At 35.9% G+C, this 26,734-nt stretch overlaps 1 protein-coding gene across 1 annotated transcript in view; it reads left to right on the top strand.

Moving 5' to 3' along the window:
- Nucleotides 1-20,702, top strand: part of LOC121382915 (zinc finger protein 710-like) — a 35,096-nt gene extending 14,394 nt beyond the window's left edge. Inside the window, exon 4 of the mRNA XM_041512596.1 lies at nucleotides 16,907-20,702. Coding sequence (XP_041368530.1) covers nucleotides 16,907-17,506 — 600 coding nt within the window. The 3' untranslated portion in view covers nucleotides 17,507-20,702. The remainder of the gene's footprint in view (nucleotides 1-16,906) is intronic.
- Nucleotides 20,703-26,734: the final 6,032 nt, after the last annotated feature.

Here is a 26,734-nt window from a genome sequence, read left to right on the forward strand (position 1 = left end):
ATTTTGTATGCGCCATCCCACAAACAGGATAGCACATACCACAGCCTTGATATGCCAGTCGTGGTGCACTGACTATAACGAGAAATAGCTCAATGAGCCCATCAACGGGGGTTGATCCTAGACCGACCGTGCATCAAGCGAGTGCTTTACCACTAGGCTACGTCCAGCCCTTTGAAGTGAATAATTACCACCAGCACCTAGAGCTCCATAGATGGCTGATTTGTCCAAGTACTTCTACACTTTTCTCTGGTGGTCATCAGTAATATGTCCTTGTGACATTTTATAATAATATTGTAGGGTGGGACGTACATATAGCCCAGTGGTAAAGTGTTCACTTGATGTATGGTCAGTTTAGGATCAATCTCCATCCGGGGATCCATTGTTGTAAATATTTCTCGTTCTAGCCAGTGCACCATTCAGAAGTAGTTAGTATATTAAAGGCCATGGTATCATGTCTGTGTGTTGGTGGATATAAAATATCCCTTGCTACTAATGGAAACATGTAGCTGGTTTTCTCTCTAAGACTACATGTCAAAATTACCAAATGTTTGACTTCAGTAGCTGATTAATAATAAATCAATGTGGTATTGTTAAAACAAAAAACAAACTGTAACTTTTTGTATTGAAACTATGGTATTACAAAGGTACATTTTGGCTTTTTAGAAAGGTCCTTTATGTTCTTGCACAGGAAGCTTCTAAAGGTGTTTCTCCTTAATGGAACAAAACTAAATTATAATATACATTTATGTCCATGTGCAGTAGCATCTCCCTGTCTTCGTTGTCTTTTTTCTTCATGAACACTAACAAACACCAAACTTGGCATATTTTATTATCTTGATACATACAGGTATATATATATGTATATGAATGGATAATTACACAACTTTACAAAAACTTGTACAGAAAGTTTAAAATTTAGCATGCTTCACGACAATCAGTGATGTATTTTGTAATCATTCGGATCACTTCATTTCCTTTCACATTGATCACTTTTTTTTATAATTGATCATACATGTAGGAACAATACTGCTGTTTATGACATTGGCACATGTAAGAAATGGGGTGAGGGGAGGTGTCTCACGCTTCGTACTCGTAGGAACATCACTGCTGTTTATGACACTGACACATGTATGAAATGGGGGTTACTCGAATGACAAGCGTTTGTCTAACTGAAAATACAGAGCTATAGCTCTGAGATGAACGTTTTCTCGATTAATCCATAATTCTGGATTTTATTGGCTAATACTTTGCACACATGTTTGTATTGTGACTGAGGAGCACCGGTTTAAACCATTGTGCAGCCCTAACCCCAGGATAAACATCTGAGTACCAATACTTCACCACCAATATTACAATTTTTGGTAGGTTTTTTCGAAACCCACTTATATCTCTGTGATAGGAAACAGTCCATAGCCTCATTTTCACTTTTAACATTAATTGAATATATTATAAACTCACAGAAAACGTTCCTGTGCACCAAATAAAATTATCCCAAACTCACTGTAAACTTGGTAAATGGTTGAAATTTGTGACTCGTGTGGACACCAAAACTATGCAAATTGTCGTAAATAGTGATACTATTGAATAGACATTTTGATATCTTGTGCGATACAAAAGCGGAGAAACTTTTTTCTGTGGTTATATATGATTGAGAAATAATCAGTCATGTCATTAGCGAGTGGTTGCGAAAAAGCGTATTTACCGAATGCAGACCAGGAAAATTCATCTTTGGACAACAAAACATCAAGGTACGTAACTTGTCATGTCATGAGTATTCTGTCATTTTTAGTGCTAAGCACCATCTGACTAACACATGGTATCTAGTATAATGTGAAATGTATTGACATGTACATGTAGGTATTTTGTTATTAAAGCGGTAATTGTTGTCTTGTAATAAAAGGAAGTGCTGAGTTAGATAACCAAAGGAAGACATTTTGGTTGTCATGTTTTCTCCGAAAGATACAGTTTGAGGCTTCATTGCATCTAAAGACTTTTTTTTGTAAATGTGTAAACACTTAAATGATAGTGGATTTTTGTTTGCACAGTAAAAGTTATAATCCATTTGAAGTGTTTAATAGTGGGTGAGATGGAAAAATGCATGTAGGATAAATCTGTACCTGATATGTGTTTGCTAGCAGCTCTCTCCCTCTTGTAGTTTCAGCAAGCCTTCTAATGCATCTTGATTATAATTTCCCAAAATTACACAACATTACTTGATGAGTGGTAAAATAATACATTATTACCCATATGGTTAAAACTATCTTGGTATGTACATGTACCTAGATATATATCTAAGTGTTACATCCCACTAGAACGTCAAGTGCTCAGTACTACGTAACACTTCATTGTCATATGATGATGTCATACAACTGGCGCACTACAACCTTATCGTATCGTTAATCAAACAAGTTTAGTGATATAAATTGTAATTGATTAATGGGTAATAAATAGGATGTTAAACTTATTACCATTTTGAATCATGTTTATGTCCATTGTGAAATAGTTTTCATTATCACTTGCTAAAACTTGTGACAATTAAAATTCATTTCACTTGGGACATAAACATGATACGAAACCATTTTAAGTTTTATTAGCATCTAGTGGGATTTGATCACGTGAGAATTGAATGGGTCCTACTGAATAGATGCTTCATGTCTTTTCTTACTGTACCAGTTCATAGTCATATATACAAACCACTTTATTCCACGGTTTTGTCAGCTCTGCCCATAATGGATTAAAAACAAATTTAAGTGTCACACTTATACATACACACACACACACACACACAACCATATACGATGAGTGGAATGAGTGGCATTGTCGACACACTTTATTTACAACTTGCATTATATTTACAAACTAAAAATCTATATTTTCTTTTTTGTTGAAACTTTGAAAATTGAATTGTAAGCCAGTAGCTCACGACCAAGCATTATCATATGACCTAGTAGGCTACCAATAGGTTACGCTGACTGCTGCTTATTTCGAGGGCTGTTTTGGGGGCCATGATCAGAGATGTGCACATGTATACAAAGAAGTTAGAACACAAGCTTTCCTAGGCTTTATTTTGTATGACTCTTTGGTGGACATACTGTTTTTACATGTTTGACAGTATGTTTATTTGTATACATGGATATGTATATATATAAAAGATATATATATATATATATATATATATATATATATATATATATACATACATACATGTACATGCATACTTGTTATAGACAACATACTGTGTATTTTGAACGTCGTGTACTGTGGTGATTCCCCATCTGCACGTTTTCATCCCTTGCCGGGATTTGCACATTTTTGGCAAAGTGATAACCCTAAACAATGATCTTAGAGTTTAAAGTTTGTTTTTGTTTAACGACACCACTAGAGTACATTGATTAATTAATCATCGGCTATTGGATGTCAAACATTTGGTAATTTTGACTCACAGTCATCAGAGGAAACCCGCTACATTTTTCTATTAGCAGCAAGGGATCTTTTATATGCACTTTCCCAAAGACAGGAAAGCACATACCATGGCCGTTGACCAGTTGTGGTGCGCTGGTTGGAATGAAAAAACCCCAATCAATTGAACGGATCCACTGATATGGTTTGATCCTGCAATTTTTTATATAGAGTTATAGGAAGTATTACATATAGTTATCACCCTCTCATAAATGTTATGTTCACATATATATTATATCCCGTATGAATATTCGTTGAGCCCGGTGTATAACAGGAAATGTACCCCCACCTGAAAATCTTCCCCCCCCCCCCCCCCCCCCCCCCCCCCCCCCCCCCCCCAAGAAGGAGATTTTCTGTGTCACCAGTAGGGAACATGATTTGCTGTCTCAACAAGATTATTTCACATCGACAGTAAAACATAATTTGTGATCGTCAATTGTAATTAAGTCTCCGAGCACACATGTATGCATCAGAGTATTGGGGTTATTCTTTGTCTTCTTTCTTCTGCATTTTGAAAATGACTTGATCAGAACTGCCATTTGCAGACAGTGGAATGTATCAGGAATGGTTATTCAGATACCAGAAGATTACCATGTGTCCATAAAGTTGTGAATGGTACCTGTACGAATATTTTCCAGCGAATGGTATTTTGTTGACTAATATTAAGTTTCATTTCCATACATATTACAGCAATTCATTCTGGCCTTTCATGCTGTGGTCAGTCATATCCATTTTTTTTTTTAAAAACTGACCACAGCTTATACAGTAGATCTGTTGCGTAATTTGATCAGTTTACTACATGTACATACAAAAGTCCTAGTACGATGTATACAAATGTACATGTTTTGCATTAATCTTTCTGAGAACCAGTTTACATGGTACATTCAGGATTTTCCATTACTCTGACAGATTAATGGACGTAAAACAAATACCAGAAATATTTTAAATATTTTTTTTTATTGCTACTAGTTAAGCTTCTGACTAGTGGATTAATTTTTAACAACATCCCTGTTGAGTGGGTACAAATTTATAACTTTTACTCACATATTTTCACTTAAACGTTTCATAAATACATAAAATGAAGTTGATATTAGAATTGGTAAGTATTATTTTCATGGGTTTTTCTAATTTTTATATTTTAGATCAGTTATTGTTAATTAAAATTAGGCAAACAAATCTAAAAATTCGCGTTTATTTACAAGCATTTGTGGCCAAGATGTCCAATATTTATGTCCATTATTCCTAATAACTGTTTTCTTGATCAGAATGTTTTTGGGAAACGAACTATATGATTTTAATTTTGTAAAATGGTCGAATTTATGATCAAATTAGCTGTCACAATCAGCTATCGATTCCTCAAAATCGTTGTTGTCAAGTGAAAATACGTGAAAATTCGGTGAGTGCCATGTGCAAAACTGGTAAATATGAATTGAAAAATGCATTGTATACAGTGTACAGTATGTCGACTTCTGTGATGTCGGGCGAGATATCTCGCCTACAGTAGTCAGAAGGTTAATTGCATACATGTAATGCAAACTCTGGCCATTTTTGTACCCACTTCCCCTTGTGATGCTTTGTAATGCTAAGACCACTTCCCCATCTTTATGATTTTGTCAATGTAGTTTGAACACCTCCCTTCTTTCATTACGTGTATCTCTGTGATGTAGTTTTAACACCTCCCTTCTTTCATTACGTGTATCTCTGTGATGTAGTTTGAACACCTCCCTTTTTTCATTACGTGTATCTCTGTGATGTAGTTTGAACACCTCCCTTCTTTCATTACGTGTATCTCTGTGGTGTAGTTTGAACACCTCCCTTCTTTCATTACGTGTATCTCTGTGATGTAGTTTGAACACCTCCCTTCTTTCATTAGGTGTATCTCTGTGATGTAGTTTGAACACCTCCCTTCTTTCATTACGTGTATCTCTGTGATGTAGTTTGAACACCTCCCTTTTTTCATTACGTGTATCTCTGTGATGTAGTTTGAACACCTCCCTTCTTTCATTACGTGTATCTCTGTGGTGTAGTTTGAACACCTCCCTTCTTTCATTACGTGTATCTCTGTGGTGTAGTTTGAACACCTCCCTTCTTTCATTACGTGTATCTCTGTGGTGTAGTTTGAACACCTCCCTTCTTTCATTACGTGTATCTCTGTGATGTAGTTTGAACACCATTATTGGGTTTTCTTTGAAGACAATTTGTCTGTGAACAATTGTTTGAAATAAACGTGCATGTACATGTAATGAAGTGAAGTTTCCATACACATTGTATCTCTAACAGTGTTCTCCAACATTCTGAAACCAGGTGGACACAACAGCTCAACACGAGACACATAGGCGCCACAGGCAGCTATAGCCCACACCCAGGGACATTTAAAATTAAATACATGTCTATGTACAATGTACATGTGTGATTGTCTTGCATAGATCTGGAAGAGAAACTATTGGGCATAATGTACATGAATGTGACATAAGTTTAAATTTGACGGGGAAATAACAGATTTTTGGGAAGTAACAGATTTTGGTGACCGTGGCGAGATCATTTTTGGCATTGCAGCTCTGCTTTTGAAAACCATTAGGATCAATGGCTCTGAATTACCCCAGGATGGCAAGGTGCCAACTTGGCTATGAAGTTGGAGAACACTGCTGTCACAGTGTAAGTATACTTATATAAAATTTCTAGATTCAAAGTAACTAATACCAAATCAAATGCTACCTATATGTTTAGTGTGTCCTTCGTCCATGGCTGGGAATGCTGTGTAGATGTGCACAGTATGTCCTTACAAAACATACTCCATACTGTTGTTTTCACACTGCATAAGACTTAATACTGTTGTTTTCACACTGCGCATAAGACTCGATACTGTTGTTTTCAAACTGCATAAGACTCCATACTGTTGTTTTCACACTGCATAAGAGAATAACTGAAGTTACATGTAGGTATATACATGTATGTACCTGTAGTCCTTTGAAATGCTTCTTTTTACACTCAATCTTTCTGAAATCAGTTCATGTCTTTTACCTGCCATTTGCATAACTGAAAGACAGTTTCTAACGTCCAGTGTTAGATAAATATTCCTTTCAAGTTTCTTGACAAAGTTGTACCTGCTGCATTTTCCCTTCTGTTACTTTCGTTTATAGATGAGGCGTAAAAGCCGGGCTGAAATTCAGAAGGCATATCGTGAGAGGAAGAAACAGTCTGATGCTCTGTTCATGGAGAGAGAACGGCTGCGTTCTGCTGCATACAGACGGCGGGCAGAATGGTTGTCGAAAGACAGGCTCAACAAATGCAGGATGGCTAATGTTGTTTACTGTCAAAAGTACAGGCTACAGAAGAAGGCTAAAACCTGCAGGGAACAACAGTGTACTGATTCACAAGAATTCTATAGGGCTATGGATCACAAACCAAAAATAAAGTCATGTAGGTGACGTGCCACAAGACCTTTTTCACTAGTTGTCTGTGTTGATTGTTTGACGTACAGTTACATGTACATTTCAGAAAGGTATGAAAAGTACATTAGTTGAATTAATCACATTTTGAGGCTCCTAGTTGCTGCATGCTTACACACTGTAAGGGCACACTGAAGGCTTTACCTGGGGCAGAGAGTGTTTATTAGTACCATGCTATACTGCTGCCACCAACGTCTTGATGTTTTAGAGTAACACAACTCACTGCACTTGGTAAATACTAAATATACATGTATGCATGTACTTGTGACTGCTTTCTGAAACAGCGTCCAGTTAAGATAATGAACATCCTGTTAGCATCCATGAGTTGTATGTAGTTTACTTTATTATTATTTTGTTTGTACCGTTTTCCTTGAAATTACTACACTATAAGCAAATATCTAAAGATAAGGACTGTTAAAATGTACAATAAATATGTTAACAAATGTTAACATAATTTTGCCTTTGTAAGGACACTATAAAAAAGAACAATTTCACCAAGTTGATAGTGAATTAAATGGCCATGCATGACAGTCTACAATGCTTGTATTAGAAAACAGAAAGTGAGCAAACTGTCTTCTCGGTGAATTTAAGAACATTGTGAATGGAGACTGAGAAATGCCCTGCCACTGGCAGCAGTAGTAATTAAATCAGTTCATTGCACCATATTCTTACAGAGAAGTTGATGTATATGTATGCAAATGCCAGTTAAAATCTTCAAGATTTACGGTTTCAAACAAGATGTCAGTGGGTGTACATTGTACACCAGAAAATAAGGTTTGTAAAAGTTTATGGTGAGAAAAACAAGACCAGAATTTTGAACTTTGAAGATTACACATACACACATGTATATCTCTTCAGTGTTTCTGCCAGAAAAAACCTTTTGGGTATGGTGCTATGGATTTGAATGCAATCACGGTCAACAGGGGATAATGGGGGTCTCCCCTAAAAAAAAATGAGTCTTGGTTAGGGTTAAGAGAAGCATACAGTAATGATAAGAATAAGTAATTTTGTCAAAAGGTTAACTTAGAAGAAATAAAATCTGCCAAAAATTTGGGTATGGCACCATATACCAGGGGTGGGGAAAAGCCCTTTTCTCCCGGTCTGGGACTGATTCTCGATCTCTGAGACCGAAATTATTTTTTTTAAACGTGTGTTTGCCGGTCCCACTTTTGTCATTCTTGTCGGTCCGAAGCACTTGTCCATTTCTATTATTGGAACAAATTCTTATCCGTCAAGTGGACAGGCCTGCCCAGACATCGGTATCTCATGCATGATTTAAAATAATAAATAAATAGTGGTCAATATGGCTAGTGGCAAGACGTCTGTGATTTTGAAGTCTGCCTAAGTAGTGTCAATCCACAGACACTAGGCTAGACATTAATTTTGTCAAAGTTGCTGAGCCGATCAAGAGATTAAACAGACGTTAACAATAACACCATTCTTGGTGAGAGAGCCATCAAGGTATTACACTCCAATTAAAACAAAGGACCCAGAGTTTGCAACTGGTTACAATCAACACCTGTCAACACCTATGTACGGAGCTTTGTCGGGTCGAGTGTCCCAGTCCGAAGCAAGAGACTTTTGTGCAATACAAACTGCTTGAAATAGCATAAAATATACTGAAATAATCTATAAATGTATTTATTGTTGACTGTTCAATGTAGTCTATCCAATAATTATAAAGGATTTTAAAATTAACAAAAGGTTTCCACTGTTTTGTTGATGACATCAAGCGGGACCGATTGACAATTTTATTTTTCCCCACCCCTGCCATATACCTGTTTTACCCTCTGGCAGAAACCCTGCTGTTTAAAGTGTGAACAGGGAAAAATTTTTTTTTTGTCATGGCTGTTTAATGTCTTACAAGCTGTGTTCGTGTAGCATAAAGGGGATATCTCTGCATCAAGAAACATCTTGCTGGTGTTAACTGAGGACAATAATAAAAGATAAAGAAAACAAGTTCTCATTATGCAGAAATCATTGAATATAGCCAAAGAAACTGCCTCTTTGTAAGGTAAAGGTTGCATCTCAACTCCCAAGAAACAAGTACTGAACTTTAGCCTTGCTTTAGTTATTTTTCTGGAGACAGTTTATAAAAATAAATAAAAAATAAACAAGTTTTTATCACTTGAACAAAGTTTTGAAGAGGTTATTTCCCAATTTTACCTCATCCAATTGTTTCCAAGGACACTCCCAACTTCACCATGTTCCACACATGGATAGAAAATTAAATCCAGAAGTGGTCATCACTGTCTGCAACACAGTAACAAACTCACTTTCTCATGGATGTCTCCAGCAAAGGTTTTATGCAAAGAAGTGCCCCTGAAAGGAACATTAATGTTCCCAACATGCAACAGCAGTGTGGAAACGTTCTTCTCACAAAGAGTCTTTCAGCCATTCTATTCCCGGTTTAGGTGCATGCTTTAAGATAAGATGGTGATGATGTTAAGGAACACATGGAGAGAAAGCATGTGATCATCAGTGAACAAGTACAGTGTGTGTGACTCCTCATAGAGATGGAGATCTACATTAGCTTGATGAAATATAACACAAACATGGAACATTAAGGGAAGAAGAAGAAGAAGAAGAAGACTACTTGTTGCTTTTACCAGGGATGTGATGTTTCCTCTTCCTATCTGATTCCAACTCCTTGGATTTGTTTTCTTCTCTTTTTTTCTGCATACATGTATGTAAAATATATAACACAAAGGAATATTAAATATTATATCTGAAATCTTAAAATTACCTTATATTAACAGGCAATAGGATTTCAAATTTCGTGGGAAACACTTTTTTATTATATATATATAGTCCAGTCAAATTAAGGTTTGACCCGCAACTAATTGCAACAGTAACACTTTTTACGAGAAATTACTCAGAAAGTGTTTAGAAACAACATATAAAAAATGTCGGAAAATATTGGTGGGGGAACATGCTTAATTTTGCGACCAAACTTTGTCCCTAAAGTATATATAAAATACGACGTCGTGGGGCTTCGTACACATCAAGGGAGATAATAACGTTTTGTCCTTAACATTAAATTGTTGACATTTTTAGTGCTATAAAAGATAATTTTACTATATTACATGTTCTGAAAGCTTCTCTTTTTTTGAGAATTTAAAACTTTAATGTGATAAATTAAGTCCAAATGTGTTTATTTTACATCAGAAAATACATGTTTTCAAATTCGTTTGCGTCGTCACTGCGGTTTGTTTACATTCTAAAAACTTTCGATTTATGATAATTCTGAATAATCGATCCAGTTATTCAACTCTGACATCAACAATTGTGTACTGATAGCAAATATTTAATAAAAATATTACAAAAAACGCAATTTTGTTCTGCTGTTTAAAAAAATATTGTAAAGTTGCTCGTTCACATTTTTTAAAAGTATGGAAACCCATATGGATCCACTGCAAATAGAGTGTATTTGTTTAAAATTTATTTGTTAGAGACAAAATTACGAATGTTTGTTTCTCCATGGATATGAGAATTAGAAAAATTGTTCAATAAAATTGCTAAAAAAAAGATTTTAAAATATATATACAATGTATATATATATATATATACCATCAATAATATAATATTGCAAATGTGTGAAAATAGATTATTTATATTTGTGTATATTTTGTTAGACAAATTTGTTTTGTGGCTTTGACGCATGTTTTGTTTGTTACATTTTTATTGTTAGTGTTAATTTTGGGGTCATTGACTTATTTTCTTGACTCGTTTCTTTTTCATTTTAATTTCTGGAAATATTTTTATTCTTCGTATAATTCTACTTCACTCGGCTTGTTCCATTTTTATTTTTATTTGGTTCCATAACTTACAATTTTCACTGTTTAATTTAGTTTTATTATAATATCAAAGCTTGCCTTCACATTCTTCAAAGTTTATTTTGCTTGCTTATACACTGGATATACATGTAGTACCGGGTATTTATTATTTATTATAGTAAATATCTCCTCTACACAAAATTTACGTGTGCTTCTGAAAAGAATATTCCTTGTAAAGGATTCTCAATTGAAAGTATTGTCTGTTGGTCAAGCAACACTATAGGTATCTAGTCCTCATTTACATTCAGCTCCTTTACTGATTTGATTTGTCATTCAACTTCACCATCAATTTGGGTCCAAATATTTTATCGATATACTCCATAGCCTTGAAACTAGTGCTTCTGCCTCCCAAGGAAATGATGTACTTGGTTTTGTTTCTGTCTAGCAGCTTTGTACAGTGTGTTGCAGACCACAATTCATGTACACTTGATAAAAAGAACACCTTCGACAGAATTGGAATAATAACAGGTGTTACACCCGGATCCAAAAGACGAACACTTGTGTCTCAAAACAAATTAATAACACTTGGAGAAAAACTGAAATGTCTTCGTACAAGCCAACATCAAATAGCATGTCAACTATGAAATTTGATCAACTGAATCATCTCACAACAGCAGATCATATCTTGTCTTCGGTGAGTTTGCCACTCAGGTTACACATTCCAGGATGGTTGGGACATACGCAGATGTGCCAGAATGGTTTATACCCAGGACAATCATCTGTGACTTTCGTACCGACGATCGACATGAATGCTAACGATCTTTTCTGTATTTACTCAACGATGGTCTTTGTATCTAATCATTCCTGGTGATAGGAATCAACATCAGTATTAACCTTTGATCAGCCATTGTACTGGGAAGCAAACACTATCATCAAGGAACCTCCAACAAGTCCCCTCTGCTCTATTGCCTTGTGATTGGGAGGGTTACATACAGAAATGAGTTTTATTTGCTGCATTGGCTATATATAATGAGTGGTTTAGGTCTCCAGCAGATTATATAGAAAGTGTATGCATTTATTTCTGTCGATCATATACGGAGAGGAAAGACAGTAAAAGTACAACTTGTTCTTGATACTGCCATACAAGGCTTGCTTGTCTCTCGAACGTTTAAAATTACATTGCCCTATACTGTATTGGGTAACGAGCGCAGTCCTCGAAGTGTTCCAAATCAAATGTAGCCTGTCACAGCAAGCGAGTGTTTTGTTTTGTGTTTTTTTATAATATCGACACTGGATTAGCATAGATGATAATGATGCTGAGTTAGATCCATAGAAAAGCTGCTTGAGATAATTTGCTATAGGTGTTTTAAGTTGACATGCAACACAAAACAACGATGCACGGATATGGAATGTTCTGTCGGTTGCGGAGAATGACGCTGTACGCGTGGTTCCAATTCTCCGATTTCAACAAAGAGTGAAGTCGACTACTGTGAATGGTATATGAAATAGACTTAAAGTAACCATGAAAAAATTCAAAAATAAAGTGTCCGTGACATAACAAATAGACTGAAAGTATCTGCGAATAAACCTAAAAATACAATGACAGTGACGTATCAAATACATTGGAAGTAGCCATGAATAAAATAAATAATACATTGACAGTGACGTATCAAATATACTGGAAGTAGCCATGAATAAATAAAAAAATACACTGAAAGTAGCCATGAATAAACTTTTTAAAAATGCAGTGACGTATCAAATACACTGAATGTAGCCATGAATAAACTCAAACATACAGTCACAGTGAGCACTGACGTATCAAATACACTGAAAGTAGCAATGAATAGAACGGAATTACAGTGATTTAATAAATTTACATATATATATACAGTTGTGTATATAGACACATCTACGTTAAATGACATAGATTGCGACTTCCAATGCCGTTGTATTTGTGGAATTAATATTTGTATGCAATGTTTTGCATGATGTGTAGTAGTAGACTAGTCCTGAGTGCAAAAAGATCCTTGCGAAGTGCAGCTTCGGTCGAGCATAAAAAAGCGGTCATAAGTACAAATCAAGAGATAAAAAGAATGGTCAGAAACTGTTAAAACGGCCTTGCATTATTATATTAGATTACACAAATGCACAGAGAGGGACAATGCAATAACAGAAACACACAGAAAACAGTTGACAATGATTTTAAAAAGTGTATGTTTACAATGCTCGCATTTAAAAGTTCACAAATATGCATATAAATCACCTGAATAACAAAAAACATACCATCAATAGCTCTAAACTAATTTATTCATGCATATTATTACAATTAAGAAAACTTTTAGTTCATAATTTTTCCAAAAAATAGTTTTAGAACAAACATTTTAATGTAAAGATATGAAAAATTGTGGATTTGCCAAAGGGGAGATAATTATGACGATATTGTGACGTCATAGATTAATTTTTTTTTTTACAAAATTATATTTTACAAAAAAGCACAGTCTGTTATCTTTAATATGATAAATAATTTAAGAAAATATAGCAATTAATAAGACAGTTATGTTGGAAAATGTATCCCTACCCACCAATATTTCTCATATGGGTCATATACATACAATTTTATGCACTTTCCCCCTCGACTACGCCTTGATATTTTTAATACATGTATGTCGTAGATGAGGTATTTCGGATTTAAAAAACATTAAAATCAATTGTGTTGCAATTACTTGTGGGTCGACCACTTTTTTTAGCTAATTTGACTGGACTAATATTATTTTCATTGAATAGTCGTACTCAATATAATAATCATAGGAAACCAAATTTCGGTTCCATGATTTTACCAACACAGTACTGGAAACGATCGTTTTAGTGAAATCCAAAGGCCTGATTAAGTATGGTTTAGTTTTCAGCTGTTTAAAGATCATTTCAGCTTTTATTTTAAAATTATTATCACCAGTTGTTTGTAAGAATGATGGAGAATCAATGCTACTTAAATCTGAAACAGTTGTGCTTACAAAGAAATGTTTTATTTAACGATTCACTCAACACATTTTATTTGCGGTTATATGGCGTCAGACATATGAAGGACCACACAGATAATGAGAGAGGAAACCCGCTGTGTCACCACTTCATGGGCTACTCTTTTCAATTAGCAGCAAGGGATCTTTTATATGCACCATCCCATAGACAGGGTAGTACATACCACGGCCTTTGATATACCAGTCGTAGTGCACTGGCTGGAATGAGGGATAACCCAATGGGCCCACTGACGGGTATTGACCCGACACTGACCGTGCATCGAGTGAGCGCTGTACCACTGGGCTACGTCCTGCCCCTAGTTGTGCTTACATGTATTTTAACACATGGGTTCCTATGCCCTGATACCTGTGTCAGGTTGTATGTTAGGATTAGTGTTCTTAAAGGGGTTCCTCTAGTCGCAATACGAAGCTTGTCGTCTGATAATAAATGCATCATACATGTATGAAAGCTGGTCCTCCGTATAATTACATCCACATTTGTCGATTCACAGTTCTAAGCTGTATTCACAGCCTGTCATTATCTAATGTTGGATATGTTGCATGATAACGGGTAATGAACTTTTTTATTCATAAGTTTGTTACAAAATGGTTCCGTGATTTTTATACGCCCATCTATGATGGGTCGTATCATGGTATTATGATGTCTGTCCGTCTGTTAACTTTTTCTTGTCTGGACCATATCATGCATACAGATGCATACAGGACCATCAAAACTTGGGATGGCTGGGTGTCGCATACTAGCTATTACTAGGTGACTGTGACCTAATTTTCAGGATCTACTGCATATAATAGTAAATCCTTGTCCGGACCATATCTTGCATACAGATGCATACAGGACCATCAAACCTCACATGTAGGAACAACTTAGGATGGTGGGGTGTCGCGTACCATTTCTAGGTGACTGTGACCTACTTTTCAGGGTCTACTGCATATAACAGTAAATCCTTGTCCGGACCATATCTTGCATACAGATGCATACAGGACCATCAAACCTCACACGTAGGAACAACTTGCGATGGTGGGGTGTCGCGTACCATTACTAGGTGACTGTGACCTACTTTTCAGGGTCTACTGCACATAACAGTAAATCCTTGTCCGGAACATATCTTGCATATACATGTAGATGCATACAGGACCATCAAAATTCACGTAGGAACAACTTGGAATGGTGGTGTGTCACATACAATTACTAAGTCACTGTGATACAAATAAATCAAATAATTTGTCTATATTCTGAACATCATAGGAAAATCTTTTTTAGCCTTTGAACTGTTTATCCATCCCATTGCAAAAATTTCACTTAATTAGAATTGAATCATACCCGTAACATATTAATTAATATCTATGGTTTTCCATCAAACTACTGACGGGCATATCATGTACCTCACCGGTACTCTTTGTTTCCTCTTGTTTTTCCCTTCCTTTGTTAAAAGTTATTTTATGTATCTATCTGAAACATCAGGTGTACATGTACCACACTACTATTATTTTCTCTGTTCTTTTTGCATCATGTGTGACATCATAATTGTGATAGATAGCAAGCACAGGATTGTTTCATTAAACAAAGGAGATACTATACAACAAATATTTAAAAGGCATAATATTGTGGAATCACAATGTCATTCCATATCCATGATCATTATACCCTGCAGCTTTGTGCCATAGTTCTTTACAAAGTCCTGTATACGTGTATATTTTACAGTCAAACCTGTCTTTAAGTGGCCACACAATGGTGTAGATTAAACCAACCTCTTATACAGGTGGCTGCTGATTACAGGTGCCACATATACAGTCTGTTTTTTCCTGTTGTTTCTTTTGTTTACCACCTATACTGTAAAAAACGGATGTGTGCTCTATACTTTACTATAAATCAACATTGAACATTCTCTTGCAAGTTTGTTTTCTGTTTCTGTTTAATTATTTAATTACACATTCATGTGATGTATTGTCATAGTAGATAAATTTACAAATGTCAAGCGTAGCCTACCCATAGGCAATTATAATGTACATGTACATGTAGATGCATTCCAGAGCCATACTCTGTTGATTAAAATAACCCTTTCATCGAACAGTAAACAGTTACTGTGGTTGCTTAATACAGGTATTTTTGTGATTTAGAATCCAATTTAGGTGGCCATTGATCACAGGTGATTGCTTATTACGAGTGCATTTACATTAAAAATAATTTGGTAGGGGGAAAAGTGTTTAATTAAATGAGAAAAGTCAATTGTTTTTGTCAAGTATCGATACATTTGGTACATGTACCGACTTTCATTTGATGGGCAGAAATATTGTGACATGTCGAGCTAACAGTAAATCATTGCATCCATAACATAAATGTGTATGATACATATATACATATATTACAGTGATGTACATACATACACAGGCACATAAGTATGATATCTGGACGGATGAGGGTCTGGGTATTGTCCTTGCAATCTGCCATACATGTATGTTGTTTTATCCTGCAACCACAATTTATGTTGACAGAATATGATGATGGATAAAGCAAAGTCATATCCATATAGTAGCAGGTTATGACTTTTGACGTCACTCATATGACGTCACACGTATAGCTACATTACAAAATTGCTCATTTGACCTCTAGGTTATACAATCTGGTTGAAATAACAGAAATAATAGCTTTTCCCCATAATTTTTATGGTCTGCATGATAAAGATAATAACTAGTTGATGACGTCAGATATCTGCTTTATCCTGTTCAGGCCGAATGAGAACTTCTGCTCAGAAGAGCCTCGCAGAATTTTCCATTCTTACCTTCACAGGATAAAGCAGATATCCGATGTCATTAACTAGTTATTCTCTATTTAAGGACCCAGTAACAGTGCAAGGACAATCGTCAGCTACCCCCACGCCACCCGACACCACCCCACACCGGTTCCTACAGGCTTCATGCATGCATGCATACATATACAGACAGACACACACACACAATCACATAGTGACACACATACATACACACACTTACTCACACACACATACACACACTCACTCACACACACACACACACACACCACATACGTCCACAATATTAGGTTCATGTTAACCAAATTAAGGCCGTCTTCTAGATAATAAACATTGTACTGCTGCTTTAGGCAAACTTTAAATACTATTACTAGTCTATTACGCATATCAAAATCAATTTTTCTGAATTATTTTTATAGGTGGATTCCACCAGGAAGTCCCCAAAGAAAGTTAAAACTCGCTATACTAATTATAGTTGTGCAGTGTGTCGATACTCCACGTACGAGAGGAGTAACTACAATAGACATCTGAAGATCCACAGTGTGAAGTCGAGTAAAAGCGGCGAATCGACTGTGTGCGACCAGTGTGGCAAGAAGTACAACAGCAGGTACGCCCTGCGTCTGCACATCAAGAACATCCACGAGCTTGTCTTCAAGTACCACTGCAAGACCTGCGGCCGAGGCTTCAACCAGACGTTCCAGTTCAGATCACACTGTTCGAGTCACGTGAAAATTCCATCCAACAGGTGCTCCTTCTGTAAAGAATACTTCCTTCCTGGGTCCTTAAAACAGCACATGTCAGAGTGCAAGGACAATCCCAAGTTGCAGGCTGAGAACATCGGGACGATGCACAGCTGTGACGAATGTGAGGCGTCGTTCCCATCCTTGTCCGGACTCAAGTACCACGTCACCGGAAAGCACAAGCCGCCGACGTACAAGTGTCCTGTGTGTGACAGAATGTTTGCTTGGAGATCCAGCCTGAAGGCACACATGAATTATTCACATGGTTACTCCAGCTGAAAAGTCACACTTGAATTATTCACATGGTTACTCCAGCTGAAGAGATGGGCTTGAATTATTCACATGATTACTCCAGCTGAAGAGATAAGCTTGAATTATTCACATGGTTACTCCAGCTGAAGAGTCACGCTTGAGTTATTCACATGGTTACTCCAGCTGAAGAAATAAGCTTGAATTATTCACATGATTACTCCAGCTGAAGAGATAGGCTTGAATTATTCACATGGTTACTCCAGCCAAAGAGTTACGTTTGAATTATTCACATGGTTACTCCAGCCAAAGAGTTACGTTTGAATTATTCACATGGTTACTCCAGCTGAAGGGTCATGCTTGAATTATTCACATTCACATGGTTACTCCAGCCAAAAAGTTACATTTGATTTATTCACATGGTTACTCTAGCTGAAGAGTCGCACTTGAATTGTTCACATGGTTACTCCAGCCAAAGAGTTACATTTGAAATATTCACACGGTTACTCCAACTGAAGAGTCATGCTTTCAGGTCTTGTGTCTTAAGGCCACCATTGCCAGCATAAAGTGCTGACCAGGAGGGCTACATACATATATACCACTTGCATATACCATAATAGTGGTAAAAAATTGGTTGCCTACAGATGTACCCTCGTAAAATGGGGAATATGAAATGAATACCTTAAAAACACAGGCTACTGAATAAGGAGGTCCACCCCAAAACAGCCTGCCCAGCCAGTACAAAGCTGATTTAGGCAGGCTATTTTAAACCTACATGCATATTTAAAATCACAAGGCCTGCAGTTTTAACTTTAAAGTTTATAGCTATGCCAAGAGTATATGAGTATGCCAACCCATAAATCATCTAGGCATAGGTAGGTAGCTAGATGGTTATCAGCCTATTTTATAGTCTGTCTGTATGACAGTAAAAGTATTTAGACAAACAAAATGAGAATCCTAGGAGTATTTGGGTAATTAGAGCTGCGTGCATTGGTGTATTCAGTTGGAAGTAAATTAGACTGAGAAATCAACCATCGGTTGATATTATTGTACTGCACCTTAAGTTTACCTATAGAAACTTGCGTTTCTCAAACAATTGTTTGGCAATACTGTGATGATTGCATTATGTTGACAATGTCATGCACAATATCACTTGTTTCTGGGTATTGGACAACAAATTTTTTGATGATGGGCAAAATATCTTGTAGATGTTATAAAAGTTCCAAGTGGGATTCTTTTATTGCTGTTTAAATTGGAAGATGACTTTTGGATGCCAATAGGACGTGAGACCAATCTAGAAAAGACTAGATAATAGGCAATAGTATAAATACTGGGAAAATAAGCATGCTTGCATAATACACCATTGTAATAATAATGTACATATGATATTGAACATAATCAGGGGTAATGACTGGGGATTTGGACAAACAGTTTTTACATTTTTGCTATATTAAGCTGATCATACATGTAGGTTTCCAGGGAAAAGGGAGACAAAAGGATCTTCTAGGATAATTTGAAATCCCCCTTCCCCAGGTTCAGATCACACTATATTTCTGATAATGAAAGTGGAACTATTATGCCATACAAATGTTTATGAACACTTAATTTATCAGGGATTCTTTTTCTTTTTCACATTTATTTACACACTTATGTATGTATGTATGTATGTATTCAGGCTTTGTGCCAGAAAATAATTTGAGGGTAATTAATAAAACTAAAACTACATTAGTGCTCCTACTAGGTGATTGTGGATTAGAAATGTTTTAAAATTGGACACCACATTCCATGTGCTTTAATAAAATTTAAACAAGTTCTCTTACTATTATCAGTTATGTCTAAATATTACATAGTTACCCATTAATTTCCAAGATTTTAGAGTACATAATCCCCCACCACCAATACCCTCTCTCTGGCAGCAACCCTAATATGTGGTATTGGTGGTAGTTTACAACTGACTTTAATACCTCATACATTGTTCTGAACACACAAACAATAACAAAACCCTACATCCATCGTAATCGTAATTGTATTAAACATTTTGTATAAAGTTTTAGCATTAGAAGCATTGGTTTCTTGTTAGTGATCAACTTGTTAATGTTTCTATAATTCATGTTTGTTGAATGTACCAAATAAGAGACTGCTTGTTTAATCTCTTGTTTTAAAAGTTCCAGTTGTTTATCAGTTCCTTATTTTGACATACATGTAGCTGATTGACAAAGAACAAAGATGTGAGTTTTCAGCTTGTTTTCTCCCTGATTCCATGCTTTTTTATTTGGTGGATTTTTGTTTATTTGCTTATTTGTTTATTTGCTCGTAAGTGTATGGGATAATGGGGAAACTGCACACACACACACACACACACACACACTCACTCACACGTATGTACGCATACACACACACACACACACACACACACACACAGACAGACAGACACACACATAAACAATGCTGGAGAAAAATTCTGGCAAAAACAATAAAGATTTTGGGGCAAAACGAACTGGCCTGAAACCATTTTGCCATCATTCTACTCACTTGTTATCCCCGATTTGGGCATTTTAGTTTAATTCGGGAGAATATCGGCCTGCACCCGCCCGCCCCAAAAACAAGATGGGAACCCATACACCTATGTGCTTGCTTGTTTATTTGTGGAAATAATTTTCACAAAGTAAATATCATTTGATCTGAAATGATTACAAGTAAATTATCTATGGTATAGAATTGTCAGCTTTTTGAAGATTATTTCATCTTTTATTTATAAATGAGCATCACATATGTGGAAGACCTACATATGTACATTGTAGTCGGGGCATAAAAACAGGGAACATTTGCTATTAAAAATTGGCTTAAAACACTTTTAGCAACTAGTATTTAACATTGCAGAATTGTGTAGCGACCTCTGAAACTGGCGTAGCAAATCGTGACATGATACTGAACAAAATGTTCCCTGAAAATATAAACATGTTTTGGTAGCATGTGCAATTGGGCTAGTCAAGTAGAGTTTTTAGTATTTGGTACCAGATATGCCTAAAGGTACACTCAGTTTGTCATCAATGTGTTTTGAAGGTCTATAACTTGTGAAATAACTACATCTGTACTGGCCTCGTGGTTAGGCCATCGGTCTACAGGCTGGTAGGTAATGGTTTCGGATCACAGTCGAGGCATGGGATTTTTATCCAGATACCGACTCCAAACCCTGAGTGAGTGCTCTGCAAGGCTCAATGGGTTGGTGTAAACCACTTGCACCGACCAGTGATCCATAACTAGTTCAACAAAGGCCATGGTTTGTGCTATCCTGCCTGTGGGAAGCGCAAATAAAAGATCCCTTGCTGCTAATCGGAAAGAGTAGCCCATGTAGTGGCAACAGCGGGTTTCCTCTAAAAATCTGTGTGGTCCTTAACCATATGTCTGACGACATATAATCGTAAATAAAATGTGTTGAGTGTGTCGTTAAATAAAACATTTCTTTCTTTCACTACATCTGTGTTCAAAGCAGATATATATATATATATATATATATATATATATATATATACATATATATACACATACACATACACATACACATACACATACACAGAATGTGACACTTACAGGGTACAATGTTTTTGAAAACTACTACATGTTTGTTTTCTTAGTTCTGATCTCATGGTCATTATTTTGTATTTGTTTCACACGTTATTGTTACATGATTACACAAATAAAATAAAGTAAATAACACACCGTTCACTATTGTGAGTTGTATTTTCACAACAGTGTGTCATTTTGACTTTTAAAGGAAATATTAAGTAGACAATAGAGTAGTATTAAATATCCCAGTGACATTTTGACTTTTAAAGGAAATATTAAGTAGACAATAGAGTAGTATTAAATATCCCAGTGACATTTTGACTTTTAAAGGAAATATTAAGTAGACAATAGAGTAGTATTAAATATCCCAGTGACATTTGTTTTTAGAATGGCTATTATTGCTACATGATGGATGTATCACCAACTATAAATGGCTATTATTGCTACATGATGGATGTATCACCAACTATAAATGGCTATTATTGCTACATGATGGATGTATCACCAACTATAAATGGCTATTATTGCTACATGATGGATGTATCACCAACTATAAATGGCTATTATTGCTACATGATGGATGTATCACCAACTATAAATGGCTATTATTGCTACATGATGGATGTATCACCAACTATAAATGGCTATTATTGCTAGATGATGGATGTATCACCAACTATAAATGGCTATTATTGCTACATGATGGATGTATCACCAACTATAAATGGCTATTATTGCTAGATGATGGATGTATCACCAACTATAAATGGCTATTATTGCTAGATGATGGATGTATCACCAACTATAAATGGCTATTATTGCTACATGATGGATGTATCACCAACTATAAATGTCTAATTATATGTACATAAAAACATTGACATGTCCTATTATTGCTAGTTGATGGATGTATCACCAACTATAAATGTCTAATTATATGTACATAAAAACATTGACATGTCCTATTATTGCTAGATGATGGATGTATCACCAACTATAAATGTCTAATTATATGTACATAAAAACATTGACATGTCCTATTATTGCTAGATGATGGATGTATCACCAACTATAAATGTCTAATTATATGTACATAAAAACATTGACATGTCCTATTATTGCTACATGATGGATGTATCACCAACTATAAATGTCTAATTATATGTACATAAAAACATTGACATGTCCTATTATTGCTACATGATGGATGTATCACCAACTATAAATGTCTAATTATATGTACATAAAAACATTGACATGTCCTATTTTGAAAGTCATGTGTGAAATCAATTTACAGACTCAACAAGAGTGCTTTTGTTGTTACACTGGATATGCTTCTTGTTTGACAAAAACTGTTAGGTTTGTAACATTTGGAGTGAAACAATGGATAACATTATTTTGAAAACTGGATGTCATCATTGGTTTGCATGCTAGATGTTAACATTGTTTTGCAAAAACTGGCTGTTAATGTAATTGTTTTGCAAACAAAGAATGTCAACAAAGTTTTCAAAGCTATCAGCTACATGTATATAATATTGCGATCGGAGTTCTCTTCACTAAATGTAAGAATGAAGAATAGGTACTCTTTGAATTTTCAATAAGGGCTGGATGTAGCCCAGTGGTACAGCGCTCGCTCGCTGCACGGTCGGTCTGAGATCAATCCCCGTCGGTGGGCCCACTGGGCTATTTCTCGTTCCAGCCAGTGCAGCACGACTGGTATATGAAAGGCCATATAACCGTAAATAAAATGTGTTGAGTGCATCGTTAAATAAAAGATTTGTTTCTTTCTGTGAATTTTCACTACTTGACAATTTTATATAGGGGTGCCATTTTTATCAATGTTTGTGAAAGTTGGAATCATGAAAAAATTTACAAAATAAGTTTTGGCATTTGATATTTCACTGTAAATATGGAGGGCTGACTCATTACAAAAATTACAGCAATCCAATATTTCACAATTAAAAAACAACAACATTGTAGTTCCTTTTTCGGGGACATACATGTATATATAGAATTGTGAATAGGAGGGTTAGAAATCTATATAATTTGAATAAAATTGCTTTTCTGTTAGAATTTTAAAGAATTTTTGAAATCTTAAATCTTCTTTATTTGAAAACCATGACATTATTTTGACAGCGATTCATTAGTGCATGTTATCACAGCTATATTTATTACATTGAGCTCTGTTTTTTGCTAGTTTTCATTTAGTAAACTGGTCTGGGGGTGGCTGTGTACTTTGTGTCAGTGCTTGAAGGATTCATTGTCCAGAAAAGGATCTCCTTGGGTGTGATTGTCCTATAGATGAGGCACTAGTTAGATTCGTGGAATCGACCACTATTTTACCAAATACCCATTCAATTGCATTGTGCAGAGATGCCGTCTTGATCGCGGATGACGGTTTTGTTGGTCAGATTGGGACGTCATAAACAGTTTTGGGACCTAATTCACTAAACGCTCGCAACTTTGTGATATCGCAGTGCAATGCAAAAAGATTTGTGAGCTTTGTGAGCTTTGTGAATTAGACCCCTGGTTGTCGACTTAAGATACTTACTGATTGATCTTTGTATTTTAGCTAAATGTTCTTAGAGTATTTTGATAAAGCTAAGAAAATTTTCTGCCCAGGTCTTAATAAAACATGGACAAAGCTACCCACCACTCATCATGAATGCAACATAAATGTAATCCATCCTCTCCACCACCACCACTTTTAAGTTTGACACCCAATAGCTGATGTATTTTCGTGCTTTGGTGTCGTTAAACTTCCATTCATCCATCTCCCTTTAAAAAAGCCTACCCTACTTCCCCCCCCCCCCCCCCAAAAAAAAACCCCAAACAACCCACCCTAGAAAAACAACAACAAATAATACAAGCAATGAATACCGTAAACATAAGATGTTGGATCTGATTCGTTTTTGTTGGTAAAGCTTCATTCCCTAAGACCTACATCTGTATTTGGTGTTTACCATGTTAGGTTTTGAAAACTACGTGTAAATGTTAATAACCACGATGGTACAACTCTCTCAGGTTAGTATGATGCTCAAATTAAGAATAGAATGAGCATAAGCTGAACTTAATTGCCATTGCAACGGGAGTATGCACTGACGTAAGTTAATGTGTAAAATATTTTCGGCCATTACTGGGTACACCTTTTTATATGTTAACTGTGTATCTGGCATACCCCAGAATGCACTGTATGCTAAACCGAAAAAACACTACCTCGGAAAAGAATGTCAATGACTTCAAGAGAAGGAACATTAAAAGAATAATGGCAATCTCTCATATGAAGATTGTGAGGTTTGTGATTAGAATCTTCTGAAACATCACGACATGAAACCACTAAAATACAAAATAAACATTTTATTTAAAACAAAATTCATAATATCAAAATATACACACACTAGCAACAACAACAACAACAACAACACACACACACACACTCAACCCCCCCCCCCCCCCCCCCCAAAAAAAAAAAAAAAAAAAAAAAAATAATTGCCCACCAACAAACCCACAAAGTACTCTGTGTGGAAGAAAGTGAAATTATTTTGCTATTTAACATTGTTCGTGTTTTCATTCCATAATAGACTCCTGGTGGTGGGGTGATTTGGGAGGTGTTACATGTTTTTATATAAGCCATTGAGAAGTGTGTGGTAGAGGGAATACATGCATATATGTTTTAAAAAAACAACAACATTGTGCCAGATTTATATTCTGCTTGCAGTTTACGACAGAAGACCGATACGGGCCTTCCTTTCCAGTGTACACTATGAGAGGGAATTACACACAGTCGAGTTTGGATTTGGCCATAAAGGCCGTGTGTGACAAGACCATGTCCATCAAGAACGCGAGCCAGATGTTCAGCATCCCACTGACTACCCTCAAACGGAAGGTGCCGATGATCTCGCGTCACAGAGGCACATCTTTCCTTTCTGGCCAGGAGGAAGAGGACCTGGTGGACTACATCAGGGAACGTGTTCACAACACTGGGGCAGCCATGAAGAAGTCGCATCTGATCGAGCACGTCAAAGAGGTGCTAGAGGCCCGACCTAACCAAGGGTCTTCGTTCAGAAACGTCAGGCCTGGCTACGACTGGCTGGTCTATTTTCTGAAGAGGCATCCAGAGCTGGCTAATGATTACATTGAGATAACTAAGTCAAAATTTAATTGAGATGAGCATTGCTGGTTTAAATCAGTTTTATAATAAAGCGAATATCATGTGCCTGTTCATTTATTCACTTATATTTTTCTCAGTTGTTTTACTGAATGGAGTATCCATGCAAAACTACTTTACTACAAAATTGATATAGTTTTTTAATGTTAAGAGCCCTTGATGTTTCAGTAGAATCCAAGGTATTCACCAGCACTAGATTGAAGGATGAGGTGAACAAAGATGGTTGTAATATCATTGTTGCTTCGAATATTCTTATGGAATTCTGTGTTTTTTTCACATGGGAGAATCGCTGAATAAAAAGACTGTTGTGTAACCCTAGACTAATCTTGGAAATTTTTTGTATTTCAACTACTAGTATGTGTGTATAGTATTAACTACAGCAGTTTGGGTGAACATATAGTTATATCGACATTTGAGAGAGACAGACAGACCGCATCCTTTGGTTTATCAGTTGTTGGACACTTGTTGGGATGGTTAAAAATTAGTCCATCGAGGGCAGTAGAAAGTACAACCTATCAAAGTATGCATGTGTACCATACTTAGTATATGTACCAGTCTTATGTATTAAGTGTTCGTGTGTTTTAAGTACTGTATGTCTACGTTACTCATAGCTACATGTATGCACCAGGTATGTGTATCATAAATGTATTTGTTCCCTTGGAAAGCCTGGAAGTTGCAGTTTGTTTTGTGTAATGACCAATTGCGATCAGAGAATGGGTCTACTGATCAAAGCACTCCATGTGAGTCTCTACCAACTGAACTAGATTCTGCCCCCTTGGAACATATACATTTTTATAAGACTTATATTTTTATTTCTGTGCAGTGTTTGTTTTATACTTGTTCCAATGCACACACACACACACACAAAAAGCAAAAGCAAAAAAAAAAAAAAAAAAAAAAAAAAGCAAGAAAAAAAAGCAGCATACTATTAGGCCTATTGGTAGCCTACGTTGGAGCAGAAATGACCACCCACGATACCCAAGTGATATTTTCTTTGGGACTACGTAATTGGTCAATTCTGTTATTTTAGATGGGAAAGTCTACTTAATCAAAGAGTTTTACAGAATTATTTAGTCATAAACCATGTTGGCTGATAATGTCCATTACCATTTTAGGAATGGCAGGTTATTTGTATGAGAATATTATACCGTATGATAATGATACCGGTACGTATTTTTGTGTCAAGACGGCGATAATTAATTGTCGTGTCTGGTGACCTACCAACTATACATTTGCCAATCAGGAATCACAAGTGAAGGGAACTAAAAGAATAGACCAATTAACTAAGAAACCGCTCCGTTTATCATGTCAGTGCGTAGGTTAATGCATGGACAAAACATTATAAGAGTTATTTTTACTTGTTTTGAAGCCACTTTGACGATGGTGGTTTATTTTATATTGAAAAAATAATTTATACTTATTGCTGGTTTGCTTGGATGGATATTATTACAGAACATTACGATGCAGGTACGTTTGTTTCTTCAGTTCTAAGACTAACTCCTGACGTGATGCGTTAAGTAGTA

The sequence above is a fragment of the Gigantopelta aegis genome, chromosome 10 (assembly GCF_016097555.1).
Source record: "Gigantopelta aegis isolate Gae_Host chromosome 10, Gae_host_genome, whole genome shotgun sequence".
Taxonomy (NCBI): Eukaryota; Metazoa; Mollusca; class Gastropoda; order Neomphalida; family Peltospiridae; genus Gigantopelta; species Gigantopelta aegis.